At 38.8% G+C, this 16,210-nt stretch overlaps 1 protein-coding gene and 1 long non-coding RNA gene across 2 annotated transcripts; both read left to right on the forward strand.

Moving 5' to 3' along the window:
• Positions 1-309: 309 nt before the first annotated feature.
• Positions 310-15,490, forward strand: LOC119481314. The gene is made up of 2 exons (XR_005205166.1): positions 310-1,137; positions 15,331-15,490. It is a non-coding gene; the product is annotated as an uncharacterized LOC119481314 (long non-coding RNA).
• Positions 7,905-14,251, forward strand: cnpy3 (canopy FGF signaling regulator 3). Its single transcript, XM_037758101.1, has 6 exons — positions 7,905-8,155; positions 10,413-10,539; positions 11,782-11,878; positions 12,778-12,900; positions 12,985-13,102; positions 13,200-14,251. The coding sequence occupies exons 1-6, from the start codon at positions 8,050-8,052 to the stop codon at positions 13,472-13,474; spliced, it is 846 nt and encodes a 281-aa protein (XP_037614029.1). The 5' UTR covers positions 7,905-8,049; the 3' UTR covers positions 13,475-14,251.
• Positions 15,491-16,210: the final 720 nt, after the last annotated feature.

The raw sequence follows: 16,210 nt of genomic DNA on the forward strand, positions 1-16,210 counted from the left end.
ACTTGTTTTTTAGGTTCAGGCAAAGAGTAAAGAAGTAAAGAGGTGAAACACCAGTGCTTTTTTTTTTTTTTACAATAGCCACCAGATGGCGCCATTTTGGACTGTAAACACCAATGAGTCTGTGGCCATGGATGTATAAAGAGACGTCTGTAAATTAGAGGATCATTTAGTTTTTTAGGTAAATCAACTTCCCAGTACAAACACTTAAATAGCCCTGATTTAAACCATTATTCCTCGGCATAATGAACGTGCATCAGACCCACGGGACTGCACCGCTATGCACGCTCATATGACATATCCGCTTCTGCCAGCTTCCTGCTAGCTGTATGTGGCTGTAATAATGTATATATTGGCTGTAATTCATCACTTGTATTATCTTATAATACACCCATGGGCTGTATGCTGTAAAGCTTGTACCATGGTGGATGTATTGACGTCTCTGTTTCCAAACAACCGGCTATCGGCCAGTAGCTAGTAGTGCTAGTAGCATGACAAAAACTGAATTTAATTGAGTTGTAGGTTATTTACTAACATATAGGGCACAACCTCTTATACATCCATGGTCTGTGGTCTATTGGACATAGATTTTGGAAGTCGTTGGCATGAAAATGTCTGAGATTGCTCTCACAGTCTGTGTGCTGGATTTTTCTAACTTCCATTTATGTCCATCGCTCACTTTATGCCCCTCAAAGTAAGTAAGTACTCGAAATAAGTAAGTAAATAGTTATAATAGTATGCACATTGATAATATTTTTTATTGTTCAACACAGGCCATTTCAGTAGAGCCATTCAAATTCTGACAATAGAATAAAAATAATTTAGTTTTACTTTTGTACGGCACTTTGTAGGCGGGTGTTTTACTGCCATCCGGTTGTTGCTTTCAGTCCAAAATGGCGGAGACGTAGCTCTGCTGCTGGGCGCTGATGTTGCAATGGAACGAACATTGACTTTCACTTCTTATCAGTATACGTTCTTTGGTTCAGGTTAGAATTAGGTTCAGGTAAGGGTAAGGGTCGGGGTCGGGGACAGGCATTTAGTTGTGATGGTTGAGGTTAGGGTAAGGGGCTAGGGAATACATTATATCAGTGAGTGTCCTCACAAAGATATAAGTACAAGAGTGTGTGTGTGTGTGTGTGTGTGCGGCATAAAGAGGAACTATGCAATAGAGAAACAAATTGAGCGTTATTGAAGTAGATGTGTCTTCTAAAGGGACAGATGGGACAACACACGCACACATAGAGTAAACACTGTAATAGCAGATAGATAGCAACATCTCATACATTATTCACACACACACACACACACACACACACACACACACGACCATTGACCAGCTGCGGGTTTGACTGTAAATAGTTTGAGGCGGCTGCAGCCTCCAGTCCACTTTAATAACCCTGTGTGATCTCTGTAATGTGAATCACACACACACACAGAGCGCTTATAGTCCTGTGTGGCTCCAAGGCAACCGAGGACAGTGTGTGTGTGTGTGTGTGTGAGGGAAGGGAGGGTTGTTGCATCCTATGATGCAACAGACCACCTGCAGAGATACAAACATGAACAACACAAATGTTCTGTACATTAAAATGCAACTATAATACGTGAATTGAATTTTCATTTGTAAGACAGAAACAGAAATAATGTCGGAGGTTTAATTTTGTACAGAAGGGCCGAAATACTTTGCCATGCCTACTCATCACACACAGTGCTACACACACACACATATATATATACAGTACACATATATATGGCATCATTCAGGTTCCCCTCTCACCTTCTAAAGGGATTTTGAGCTTTAAAAATAAAAAACCTGTCCTTGTTTTTCTTTGTTTTCTTTCTAGATTTCCACATGGATGAATGTATGACTGTGTTATTTTTCTAGAAGCGGACGGCTAGCGCACGTTGTTGACTCTTTAATAAAGGCATCCTTAGAAAACTGGGCTGTCGTCCGACTGTTTATTTGACTCCCATCCCTTCCTGTCTCCTCTGATCTGGCAGCCCGTTCGCACGAAAAGGCGTATAAATGCCACTATAATGCGCATTATGCGTTTAGCGTGCAATAAGCCTTTCTTGATTTCCGAGTGTCATTTGTACGCCATGTATCCTGTACTGACTGCAAAGTAAATGCATCCATGTATAAATGCTACGGTAAGAGTTAGTGACGTAGTATAAAAAGTGAGAAAGACCATCTATGGTGGATGGGTCCAACAAACAAAGGACTTTTAACCAGGAGATCAGTGTTCGAGACCGTTTTTGACATTTTTTACGTTACATTTGTCACATGTTTTTTATTGATGTTTGTGACGTGTTTGTTGTAGTTGTAGTTATGGTACATGTCCACATTCTCCGTCCTTTTGCGTGGCGGCTCGATTCAAGAGACGGGACGTCACGTTGGCCGATCCTCATTTGCATAAAGTTGAGGTCTAGACTATTTTATCCAAATCACGGGCGTCCAAATGACACACAAAAAAGCTAAAATGCATACTCATGCGGACTTTAGTCTGCTGTTTTTTTCTTTTGTGTTGAAACTCATCAGGTTTCACATTATTTCAGGGTCAAATTGAGCTTTAAAAACCACTGATTTCAGATATTTGTTTCTATAAAAAGAGGTTTGTAGCAGCTGTGAACAACTTGTCTCATGTCTACACTCAAGTTTGAAATTGAAAGTGAAATTGCCTTCATGGCATTGACAAGTATAAATGTCTCTTTGTATTTCTCCTGCGGTTTACGTCAAAAGTTATTTGCTGCTGCACTTGACAGCGAGAGGATGATTAAGAGTTTGGGTAGAAGTCATGTTGAGTTCAGGTACATCGACCCTGTTCTTTTAACTGATACAGACACTTTGTACATAATTAATATAAAGCGATATTTTCCTATTAGAGAGGAGACATTGAGCTAATCAGAAACTGTTATTAAAATTAACTCTTGTTCACCTGCAGCGTCCATAATTGAAAGGAATCCCAAAAACCTGCTCCGAGTCCACAAAGAGAAGCAATAAATTTAAATTGGCGTTGACAGAAGTCACTTTTAACAGGAACGCTTGCTTCGTCTGCTCCAGCTCTGCAGCTCGGGTTATTTTTAGACACGTTTTTGAGACGAGGACTCACTGTGAGAAGCCCGACTGTCTCCTCCGACAGAGCGAGTGCAGCGAGTTGTAAGAAACCTGCTTGCCACAAAACTGTGAGGATGTGGTTTTCTAATGCAGGATACAGTCTAGAATCTAGATCCATGTAAATCAGGTCAGCTGCAGTGGATTCTACTTATGTAAGCAGTGGGAGTTCTTAGTGGATGTACTGTGATGTGAAACAGATTTTTTTTATTTATATGATTTTGTCTATTCATTAATGTTATGGCCAAAATTATGTCAACTGGGACTAATAGTCCAGGGCTGGTTGTTATTGTTTGGACTCGACCCCAACCTGATCTCATGGGAAGGCGTATAAATAGCACAACATTTTAAAGACATTCTGCTTGTCATGATAACGCAATTTAGGCTTTTTACGTGTCATTTAACACCACGTCGTTACCATTAAACATTCACGGTTATGTTTAGGCAACAAAACCACTTAGTTAGGGTTAAGAAAAACGTCATGGTTGGGCTTAAAATAACTTGGCATTGGCGTCACGCTCCTTGGCGTTGGCATCACGCCCCTTGGCGTTGGCATCACTTTATTTTTGGCATCAAAACCACTATAGTTACCCTTGGGCTCATCCACCTCCCCTCTTATCCACCCGGTGTTTGTCTCTTTTGCTCTTTAAACTATGTCACCACACTCCTGGTGCACTTCCTCAGAACGTTTACTGTTGTCACGGATGGGTTTACATTGTAGTTAATGGAACGCTCGGTGCATTTCATACCGGGGCTAAAGGATGCCGTGTTGCGGCGGTATCGAACACCGATGGCAGTGACAAAGTCTTGGTGTTTAATGGCCTGGGAATGAGAATGGACTGGCCCTCTTCTTCTGCAATGGTTTAATGACACTAGACTCAAGAATTAGTGCCACCTACTGTTTATCTACCGTGTACCAACTCCTAATATACATTTAAAATTATTTCGCATTTTCTTTTTTGCAGATTTTCTTGAAATTATGTTCAAATTTGCGCTAAATTTGAACGAAAACTAAGAGTTTTATTTGATGTAAATGTAAGAAAATGTTCAGTAAAATTATGTTGTAGACTTTTTTTGAGGCATTTGTAATCAGAGAAGAGAAGCATTCAGATTTCAATGCATGTTTTTAACGAAAACATGTTTTGTTTGAATACAAAACCTCTAATCACAGCTCCCTCTATTCTCTCTCTTGTCCTGGATGCTTTTAGTGATCAGGTCGGTGTCACTGTTTCAGTTCACTGTTTGTGTACATGCTTATCGGTTTAAACTGTTAAAAGCTGCCTCTTTTCATACCGTATGTGTTGCGAGAGCGAGAGCGAGCCTTTCAACAACCTGCTATACAATCTGAATGTATTATTATTTTATTCAAGGAACAGCTGAAAAGGAGAGCAACGGAGAGAGAGAGAGAGATGAGTTTTTTTTTTTTTTTAACAAAGCCCTCGCTTGCCCGTTGTGTGGGCTGCACTGCTGAATAAAAACCAGCTTTCATCTCTTTCTCTCACTCGTTCTCTCTCTCTCTACATCAACCTCCCCTCCACCAACTCAGTGTCAAGTTCTGCTATGAGACACACAGCGATCTGTGAGTGTGTGCTGTGGAATGAGAAGCTGGCTGTCCTTTTGGCAGGAAACTGAAGCACCTCTCAGAAAAACTGGACTATTATTGAACTACTGAGAAACGCTCTTATCTTACTGTGAAACACATCGCTTTATTCCCTCATACACTCACACACACACACACACACATAGATGCAGTCAAACACATTCAAACACACAATATCACAATATAATATATGAAGCATGTGCACTGGCTGTTCATACACCATTCGTAGCTATACCTACGAAAGGTAATGCACTGTAGTTCATATATATACCACTAAATCAATTTGTATGTAATCCACGTAATTATGAACAAGTAAAGAGCGACAAATGCCGTGTAGGGAGGACGTCGGGATGGATGGGTGGTTCAAAATACACCGGACTTTCCCCCAGGAGATCGGCGTTCACATCCTGTGTGAAACCAGAAGTAAACGTTGATTTGTCACGTATCTTCCGTACTTAAGTTACACCACTTTTGGAGTTATTTTAAACCAAACCACGATCTTTTCCTAAACCTAACCAGGCTGTTTCCTGCGAAGAAGGACGTTTATTTTGTAAAGACTGTATTCATGTAACGAGCGCAAAAAATTAGGAATAACTTTTCGTAAGATATCATACAAACCGTTGTATGAGGATACGTTGACTTCCTCTTTGTTTTAAACATTGCACAGCTCTTTTCATTTTAAAATATATATTTAACTTATTTTCAATTTTATATTTAGAATTCTGTTTTAAAATACTAAACTACAATTCTTTACTTTTTTTTTGTATTTTATACACCCAGTGGTACAAACAAAATAGGAGAATAAGAGAGAAAAATAAGTAGATAACTGAGAATAAAAAAGAAAATATATATACACATACGTACATATATACATGCACATACATTTGTCAAGTATTTAATACTGTTATCAACATGGGAGTGGGCAAATATACTTGTTTTATGCAAATGTATATATATATATATATATATATGTATCGGCCATTGTAGTTCTCCTACATGCTTGGTACACGGGACCTCACCGCTAGATGCCGCCAAATCCTACACACTCCACCTTTAAGTAAGCAGGAAGGTAATCGAAGATCCCCTTTAAGGAACGAAAACAGGTAAGGTATTTAAACATCCATCCTCGAGGGATGATCGTTGGTTGATAGGGAAATCAGACTGATTACGTAATTGAAATCATTATTGTTTAGGTCAGGTTTAAATCCTCTATTAGTGTGAGATAATTCAGGATCAAGTTCTAGATAAAATAATTGTGTTTATATCGTGGTCAAAAACAAAAACAAAAATAGAGAAAATCACCATCCATGATAAAATAAACCCTCATTTAAGGTATCAAGATGACTGAAAGCATGTGTTGCTATGGTTACTTGAAGTCCAACATAGATTAAACACTTGATCAGTTACTTCAGTAATTACTATTCATGTTTGTTATGTTCTTTTCAGGGATGGATTGACGGGATATTTTCATTGCATTCAGTGTGTCGGTGACTCATTATGAAATATTAAAGATTAATGTCATTGTTTAACGTAACAACTCTTGTATTTTTTTTTCACACTATCTGTTTTTTCACACTCACTCACTCACTCACACCTATTTGCATGTGGCGTGCAGCTGGTTTAAGACTATTAGCTAAATAACCATGTCCAGTGACCCCCAAACCAATCTAATGCAGCACATGTGTAACCGTTGGCAACGAGCAGACCTTGACATATATGTAACTGTCATGCTGACAGGGCAGCACACATGCACAATCATGCACACACTCAGGGTTTGTGTTCAACTCAATATTACATAACTAGTGATAACTTCCTGTGCTGCAGGTGTGTGCATGACCCCCTCTGCTGGAGGAGGCTGAAAACTACAAAACTACTGGAAGCCAAAGATGGTCTATAAACAAGAGGAGCTACTCATTAGCAAAGAGCTTGGCACCTTCTGGTCTATACTGTCCAGGGACTACAGATGAAAGTCACCCTTTTGGCTGAATCTATTGGTGTGCTGGCCCTGATGTATGAATAAAGTATGCATCTCTGCAAAGGCACTACTAGTTTCCTGTTCTATTGTACTGTACACAGAATCAGCCCTTGTATAAACAAAAATAAATGTAAAAAGAATTTAAATAAAATATGAGTATGTAATATGTAAATTATGTGCATAATGCTATGATATAAACACATTATATGTAAAGAAATATAAGTAAGTACAAAAATAAAAATAAGCAAATGAAAATATAAGAAATATGTTCAAATATTTGCATTAAGACGTGTAATATATAACAAATAACCACGGTGCAAATGAGCAAATACATAATGCTGAGAAGTGGAAAGTTTGTAACAGGAAAAAACAAATGGGGAAAAAAAACTACAAATACCTGATTTATGAAGTTTTAGCCCTGTTCATGCTACACACACAGAAAACATTTATTCAGATACTTAAATAAGAAAAAGGAAAATAATCCATAACCCTGTCACTTTTCTGTCCCCCTCCCACCCCATAATAATAATAATAATAATAATAATAATAATAGCAACATTATTATTATTAATAATAATAATAATAATAATAATAATTATGGTAATAATAAATGTTATATTCCTAAAAGAAAGTTTGGTTTAGTGGGAATAAAAGTAGTGCAAAACCAGCATAAGAGAAATTAATGACATGAATAATTTTATGAATAAATTAAGAAATCTATATATCATTTTTATTTTTTTGACATTTTCCAGAGCAAATCTAACAGGTTAATTAAAGACATAATCAAAATGATTTAATTGTAGATAGTTAATTGCACTACAAACAATAACATTTGTTCCTAAGAGGAAGCTATTGAGAGGAGATTATAGTAATAATAATAATAATCATAATCATAATCATAATCATAATAATAATAATAATAATCATAATAATTATGATTATTATTATTATTTAACTTATTATTATAAGTTAAACTTTCATACATTTTTCTCCATTTATAAAAAAAATATATTATTATTATTGTTATTATTATTATCATTATTATTATTATTATAATAAATGGAGAAAAATGAATGAAAGTTTAAATTCTAATTTGGCTGTATCGCAAAAAAGGCGCAAAGTGATACCTCTTGTATTATCCTCCTCTCTGGCCCTCCTCTGCCTCTCATTGGTCCAGCTGCTGCCACTTCCAGCTCTCTGATTGGTGCAGCAGCTCAAAGCGGAAGTGATGACTTCCTTGCTTTCTGTGTCAGCTGTGATGAACCAGAAGAGGATGTAGAAACTGACAGATAAAGGTCTTTTTTAGGCATTTTTTAAAGGACAACCCGACTCTTCTGAGCAGATAAAGAGTCAGACAGAACCGACGACATGATTTTAGCAGCATACTTGTGGTTTTTCTCGCTGGTTTCGTCGGTCGGAGCAGCAAAGAGTGGAGGAGACGATGACTGGGTTCATCTGGCTAACAAATGTGAAGGTAAACTGAGCTGTTAGCATCGTTTGGTTCTCAAGAACAGGGTCAGAGGAACCTCCAGGGTTCCACAGCAGGATGGAGGATGAAGGATGAAGGATGAAGGAGGGGTAGATGTCTCTGTATCTTCTCTGTCTGCTGGTTCACACTGACTAAAGGTTGTGTTTGTTACCATTAGAATCACTGTTTAGCATTATGTCAACAACATCCTCTAAATAGCTTCCTCTTAAGAACAGGAAGAGGAGGAGGAGGAAGAGGAGGAGGAAATAGAGGAGTAAGAGGAGGAGGAAATAGAGAGAAGAAGAGGAGGAAGAGGAGGAGGAAATAGAGGAGTAAGAGGAGGAGGAAATAGAGAGAGAAGAAGAGGAGGAAGAAGAGGAGGAAGAGGAGGAGGAAATAGAGGAGGAAGAGGAGGAGGAAATAGAGAGAGAAGAAGAGGAGGAAGAAGAGGAGGAAGAGGAGGAGGAAATAGAGGAGGAAGAGGAGGAGGAAATAGAGAGAGAAGAAGAGGAGGAAGAAGAGGAGGAAGAGGAGGAGGAAATAGAGGAGGAAGAGGAAAAAGAGGAAGAAGAGGAGGAAGAAGAAAAGAAGGAAGAAGAGGAGGAGGAGGAGGAGGAAAAAGAGGACGAAGAGGAAGAAAAGGAGGAAGAGGAAAAAGAGGAGGAGGAAGAGGAAGAAAAGGACGAGGAAGAGGAGGGAGGAGGGAGGAGAAGAAGAAGAAGAGGCGGATAAGTAGGAAGAGGAGGAAGAGGAAGAAAAGGAGGAGGATGAGTTGGAAGAGGAGGAAGAGGATGAGGAGGAAGAAGAAGACGAGGAGGAAGAGGAGAGAGGAAGAAGACGAGGATGAGTAGGAAGAGGAAGATGTGGAGAAAAAGGCGGAGGAGGAAGAGGAGGAAGAGGAGGAAGAGGAGAAGGAAATAGAGAGAGAAGAGGAGGAAGAAGAGGAGGAAGAGGAGGAGGAAATAGAGAGAGAAGAAGAGGAGGAAGAGGAGGAGGAAGAGGAAAAAGAGGAAGAAGAGGAGGAGGAAGAAAAGAAGGAAGAAGAGGAGGAGGAGGAGGAGGAAAAAGAGGACGAAGAGGAAGAAAAGGAGGAAGAGGAAAAAGAGGAGGAAGAGGAAAAAGAGGAGGAGGAAGAGGAAGAAAAGGACGAGGAAGAGGAGGGAGGAGAAGAAGAAGAAGAGGCGGATAAGTAGGAAGAGGAGGAAGAGGAGGAGGATGATGAGTAGGAAGAGGAAAAAGAGGAGGAAGAGGAAGAAAAGGAGGAGGATGAGTTGGAAGAGGAGAAAGAGGAAGAGAAGGATGAGGAGGAGGAAAAAAAAGTGGAGGAAGAGGAGGAAGAAGAAGACGAGGAGGAAGAGGAGAGAGGAAGAAGACGAGGATGAGTAGGAAGAGGAAGATGTGGAGAAAAAGGCGGAGGAGGAAGAGGAGGAAGAAGAGGAAGAGGAGGAGGTGGAGAGAGGAAGAGGAAAAAGAGGAGGAAGATCAGGAAGAAGAGGAAGAAGAGGAGGAGGAGGGAAAAGAGGAAAAAGAAGAAGAGAAAGAGGAGGATGAGTAGGAAGAGGAGGACATGGAGGAGGAGGAAGAAGAGGAGGAGAAAGGAGGAAGTGGAAAAAGAGGAGGAAGAGGAGGAAGAAGAGGAAGAAGAGGAGGAGGAGGTGGAGAGATGAATAGGAAAAAGAGGAGGAAGAGGAAGAAGAGGAGGAAGAAGAGGAGGAGGAGGTGGAGAGATGAATAGGAAAAAGAGGAGGAAGAGGAGGAAGAAGAGGAGGAGGAGGTGGAGAGATGAATAGGAAAAAGAGGAGGAAGAGGAGGAAGAAGAGGAGGAGGAGGTGGAGAGATGAATAGGAAAAAGAGGAGGAAGAGGAAGAAGAGGAGGAAGAAGAGGAGGAGGAGGTGGAGAGATGAATAGGAAAAAGAGGAGGAAGAGGATGAAAAGGAGAAGGAAGATCAGGAAGAAGTGGAGGAGGGAAAAGAGGAGGAAGAGAAGGAGGAAGAGGAGGATTTTAATGTTCTGTATTCAACATGTCAACATCATCCTCTAAACAGTTTCCTCTGAAGAACAATGTTATTGTTTTTAGTACATTTAATGATCTACTATTACATTATTTTGATTATGTCTTTAATCAACCTGCTAGAAAAGAAAGATGTACCATTTTATAGATTTCTTAATTTATTCATTATTCAAGACGACTTTAAAAATAGATATTAAAGAAAGAGATGTCTGAAGTTGTTCTCTCTCTCTCTCTCTCCGTCTCCTCTCCAGTGTGTAAGTACGTCAGCATCGAGATGAAGTCGGCGTTCGATGAGACGGGGAAGACCAAGGAAGTCATCGACAGGAACTACCGCTTCATCGACAGCAAGGGGGCGCCGCCAATCAAATACAACAAGTCGTAAGAGCTCTTATGTGTTTGTGATTTCACAGTATGACGAAGCAGAAGATCATTTAGCTCAGTAGAAAACCTCCAGCCCTGCTGTGTGAGGACGACACCGAGTCTGCTGGGATGGTTCTGGATCTCTCTCTCTCTCGGAGGCAGCAGGGGACAGGAACCTGCTCGGGTTCAGTTCCTCTGGTGGAACTTATTATAGAACGAGGAAGCTGTAGAGCTGCTGCTGTGTGATAACAGAGCACAGTTGTCTTTGAGTCTCAAAAAGTCTTTTGACATAAGGAAATGATCTGAAATTCAGCTGCTAGTAGACACATCTGTTTTCATCCTGCAGCAGCTGTATAACACGAGACTAACATGCTTTAACACAGTTAACTCCTTCATCAGGTTCTACCCACATTTACTGTTACAACCTTTGTCTTGTCTAGATAGAAATTATGTGATTTTAGAATTAAAAGTTATAATTACAGTTATAGTAGGAAAACGATATGAATTAAAAAATAGATTAATAAAATTAAAATAAAATATAATACATTTATACAAATGAAATAAAATAAGTGATTAATAAAATAACAATAAAGTATAATAAAATTACACAAATGAAATACAATAAAATAGGTGAATATCAAAATAACAATAAAATAGAATAAAATTATACAAATAGAATGCAGTAAAATATGGGATTATTAAAATAAAATTATAATAAAATTATACAAATTAAATACAATAAAAGAAAAATGATTAATAAAATAACCATGAAAATATAATACAATTTGACAACTTAATTATAATAAAATAAAGTGAATTAAATAATAAAAATAATATTATAAAAATAAAAATAAAACATTCACAGACAAACTTTCTGTCATCTGTTAAACAGCTGAAGCTTAAATAAATAACATGGTGGTCAACTCAAAGTCCACCAGACGCAGCTCTGAAGTAAAAACAGACTTCTGAATGTAAAGTCACATCTAAACACAACTATATGTTATAAACACGACATATAAACACAACTCTATGTTATAAACACAACTATATGTTATAAACACAACATATAAACACAACTCTATGTTATAAACACAACTATATGTTATAAACACAACATATAAACACAACTCTGATCTGACTGAAGGAGATCACGTATTGTGACTCAGACAGAACATGAAATATCCACATGTAGTTTAGTCAGTAGAAGTCTGACGTAAGTTTGAAATGTGAGCGTCTTGCTCTCCTTCTCTCTCTCCACAGAGACCTCCGATTCATCGACGTGGTAGAAAATGTGTGTCAGAGGCTGTTAGAGTACAATCTGCACAAGGAGAGGACTGGAAGTAACCGCTTCGCCAAGGTCAGTCTCTCTCTCTCTGTGTGTGTGTGTGTGTGTGTGGTTATGTGTGTCGTCTACAGAGCTCTGTTGCTCTTATTATACTGGCATGTTTAATGTTAAGTGTCAGCAAAGCTATTTCTAATACGAGCCCAAAATGTCAAAGCTGCTATTATTATTATTTTTATATTAACATCGGATCAAACCTGTAATATGAAAGGGGGGGGTGTTTGTAGTGACGATGTCACTTTGGTACCTAGCTGGTGCCAAAATTCAGGGCACATACATTTTTTTATCTGTTCAAAATGTACCTTAAAGGGAGATTTGTCAAGTATTTAATCCTCTTATCAACATGGGAGTGGGCAAATATGCTGCTTTATGAAAATGTATGTTTATATTTATTATTGAAAATCAATTAACAACACAAAACAATGACAGATATTGTCCAGAAACCCTCACAGGTACTGCATTTAGCATAAAACAATATGCTCCAATCATAACATGGCAAACTGCAGCCCAACAGACAACAACAGCTGTCAGTGTGTCATGCGTTATTTAACCTCCTTCACTACAAACTAGTATGACATGGTTGGTACCGATGGATTCTTTAGGTTTTCTAGTTTCATATGATACCAGTATCTTAACTCTAGCTTTAAAACTGAGCCCTCTACAACCTAAAAATCACAAGTTGCGTTAATGAGTTAAAGAAATTAGTGGCGTTAAAGTGAATATGTGTTAACTTTGACAGCTCTAGTTTAAATACATTTTCACAATTTTGTAGCATCAACACTTGTTTTAAAATAAAAGCCCTCCAGGTCTGGCAGTGAATGAAACGCCTCGTGGCAGCAGCTTTAGGTGAGTTTGTGTCTTCCTGTTTGACAGCCGCCTCACATCAGTCTGTGTCTGTCTGTGTCTGTCTGCAGGGCATGTCAGAGACCTTCTCCACCCTTCATGGTTTGGTGAATAAAGGAGTGAACGTGGTGATGGATATTCCCTTCGAGCTGTGGAACGAGACTTCGGCGGAGGTGGCCGACCTTAAAAAACAGGTGAGTTGTTATTTTGCATCCCTTTTTTTATTGTTGTATGTGTTCTTTAGAAAACGTGACATCTTGTATGAACTTGTGTTTCAGTGTGACGTGTTGATCGAGAAGTACGAGGACGTGATTGAGGACTGGTACAAAGGAAGCCAGGAGGAAGACCTGACCACTTATCTGTGTGAGAAGCACGTTCTCAAAGGACAGGACGCAGGTAAGTCACACAAATACATACAGAGGTCTTCTTCTTTTTCTACTTCCTCTCTTTTCCCTTTTACCTCAGTCTCTTTTTCCTTCATTTCCTGGCCCAGCCTGCCTGAACGAGGAGTGGACCGCGAAGAAGAAGGGAGACCAGGCAGCCATCGCGGAGGACAAGAAGAAGAAGAAAAAGAAGAAGGGAGGGAAGAAGGGAGAGGGAGGAGACGGCGGCTCGGAGGGAGAGAAATCCACCAAGAAGAAGAAGGAGAAGAAGGTGAAGAAGAAGAAAAAGAGCAAAGCTCCGGTGGAGAAGACAAACGGAGGGGCGTCGTCGGACGAGGACATCCAGCCACAGATGCCTCTGTCTGGGCAGAAGACGGAGCTGTGACGCCCCGGTTCCCGTCTGGACCCGGATCAAAACTCAACGCTTAGTAAAAAGCAGTCTGCAGCTTCTTCTTCTTCTACTGTCGTCTAAAACCGAAGTTCAAGTCGCTGATTTTGCTAAATGAGATCTTGTACTGTTACACGCGGGGTTTAAAGTCTTTACTTCAGTTTCTGACGCTCTGAAACATGTTGCAGTTTCTTGGTGTGAGAAATCAAAACCAGTTATCAGAACTTTAGTTTTTAAGGTTTACTTTTGTCATTAATGCTCATGGGTTTTCGGGTTTTCAGGCACCCTTAAAGGGATAGTTCAGGTGTTTTGAAGTGGGGTCGTATGAGATATTACAAAAACATAAATAACAGTTTAAGTGTTTGACATATTTAGAATATTTTTGCCGGTTTACCTCGCCGTGAGACAGCTGTACAGTCAATGTTTCTGACGGGGAACTGAAGACCTTATCTTTTCTCTCGCCAAAGCCACCAGACTCCATAGAAAAAAACAGTGATTTTACCTCGCAGAACACGGGAGATGCTGGTCTAGCGCTGCCTCGATCGGTTCGTTTGTTTGTGTTGTTGTGTGACTTTGGTTACTTCGGATTCACTAAAGTCACACAATAACACGAACAAACTAACCGATCGAAGCAGCGGCAGACCAGCATCTCCCGTGTTCTGCGAGGTAAAATCACTGTTTTTTTCAATGGAGTCTGGTGGATACAACGGCTTCAGTTCCCCGTCAGAAAGGGCTGTCTGACAGCGAGGTAAAACAGTGAAAATATTGTAAATATAGAGTTCACAGAAGTACATCGCTTTGCTCCCGTGCTGGTACTCCTGTCTGTTTCTCCATCTACTGTAGGTAATACACTAGCTATGGAGAAGTACCTCATACAACCCCACTGAGAAACACCTGAACTGTCACTTTTAATAACTTTATCTGTCCACAGGGCAAGAAACTGGAGCTGTCAGACACGTCGTAATAAGACAAACTTTTAGTTAAAATCAACCAATCAACCAACCCAAAAAATAAAACGTAACATCTGTATTTCTCTAGTTTATATGATTGTAAATTGAATATTTTAGACTGTTGGTTTGACAAAAAAAGAGCAATCTGAAGACGTCCCCTTTGGGCTCTGGGAATTTTCAACGAAATAATTCATCTATTTAATAAATAATTAATCGCATCATGAGTCCTGAAAACCCCCCACACCTCCCCCAACACTGTACCTGTAAAAGGTTAAGGTTTGGGATTACTTGACCCCTCAGAGCTCCAGATCTACAAGGGAATTTACTTTTCTTTCTTTCTTTCTTTCTTTTCCTCTCAGTTGAATGTAGATGTAGATTTGCAGTCAGGCTGCGTCTCCTCATAATGTGAATTTGTATGTTTGTTCTCATTTCTGCTGTTTTTAAAACTCACTAAAGTATTCATTCCATCTGAAAACGGGGACTTTTAAAATGATTTGTTCTGAGTTCATTTATTTTTTAGGACCTTTTTAGAAACGCTGAGATTGTTTCCTGAAACAGCAATGATCCTAATAGAGAATGTGTTTTCCCTTATATTTTTAATACTGTAATAAATGGTTAAATGCCTTTTAACCATCTCAAGTGATGCAGACCAGATTAATGCATTTTCTTATCCCCCCTTTATTTTGCGTAGATGTGATCTTGAGGTCTCGAATTCAGTGAAATTCCCCTTTAATAATAATAACGAGTAAATACAACATGTGAGGTACATTTTTTAAATGTCAGTGATTTGTGTTTCTGTATTTTTTTTATTTCCACGTATTGTTTTGTCTCTGCTTGTGTTATTTAAGGTGTGTGTATGTGTGTGTATGTATGTGTGTGTTTGTGTGCTTGTTGATTCCCAAGCTGTGTGTGTGTTTGTGTGTGTGTGTGTGTTTTGCATTTTTTCAAATGTGTGTGTGTTTTTACAGGTTTTTAATGCTGGCTGTGTTGTATCGGAGTTGCTTTTTGAAACCACGAGCAGACACATCAGTGGATCAATAAAAACAGGTTTGAACTCTTGAAAGTGTCGTTTTAAAATGATTTAAGTTGTCTTGTCGGTCATAATGAACAGTTCTGTATAATGTTTTACAGAAAGTTAAATACAATTTAAATCTCACAATTCCTGCTACTGTCTCAAAGTGCTTCATAACAGCTACATTATCAAAACAATATATTAGCAATACATTGTCCAGTGGTGAAGTAACCATGTGGGTGTAGTGTACACTGTAGACCACTAGAGGGAGGCAGAGTTCAAGACTTCTTCTGTCAACACTTCATTTTTAACAGTAGTAATAGTTGTTGCATTGAAAAAAAGCCAAGTTCAAATAGATTTGTAATGAAATACCTTGTTTTAAAAATCTCACATCACAGTCTAACATTGTACAGATCAGATTATTGTTCAATTAAATAGATGCGTAACAGAATAATAACGATAAAACAACTTATTTCTAACTTTCAAGGAGAAGCTTTTATTAATACCTTTACACCCCACATTTACAGTCTTGTACAGAGCTCAGAATACACAAAATAGTTCCATCATGTAACATTAATAAAACAAGACACAAGTCAATTAGGGGTGTTGGTATGGAGTAGGTGTATTGTTGAACATTAGACAGAGCCTAAGAAAAAAGTGGTTGGGAATCAAGCAAACTTTCCTGCACTTTATTAATGATTTAATAAAGTCATTAGTGATGACTCACCTAATGCTGTGATTTTTAGATCGTATTTGTTTACACGTATAAAA

The sequence above is a fragment of the Sebastes umbrosus genome, chromosome 22 (assembly GCF_015220745.1).
Source record: "Sebastes umbrosus isolate fSebUmb1 chromosome 22, fSebUmb1.pri, whole genome shotgun sequence".
NCBI classification, from domain to species: Eukaryota; Metazoa; Chordata; class Actinopteri; order Perciformes; family Sebastidae; genus Sebastes; species Sebastes umbrosus.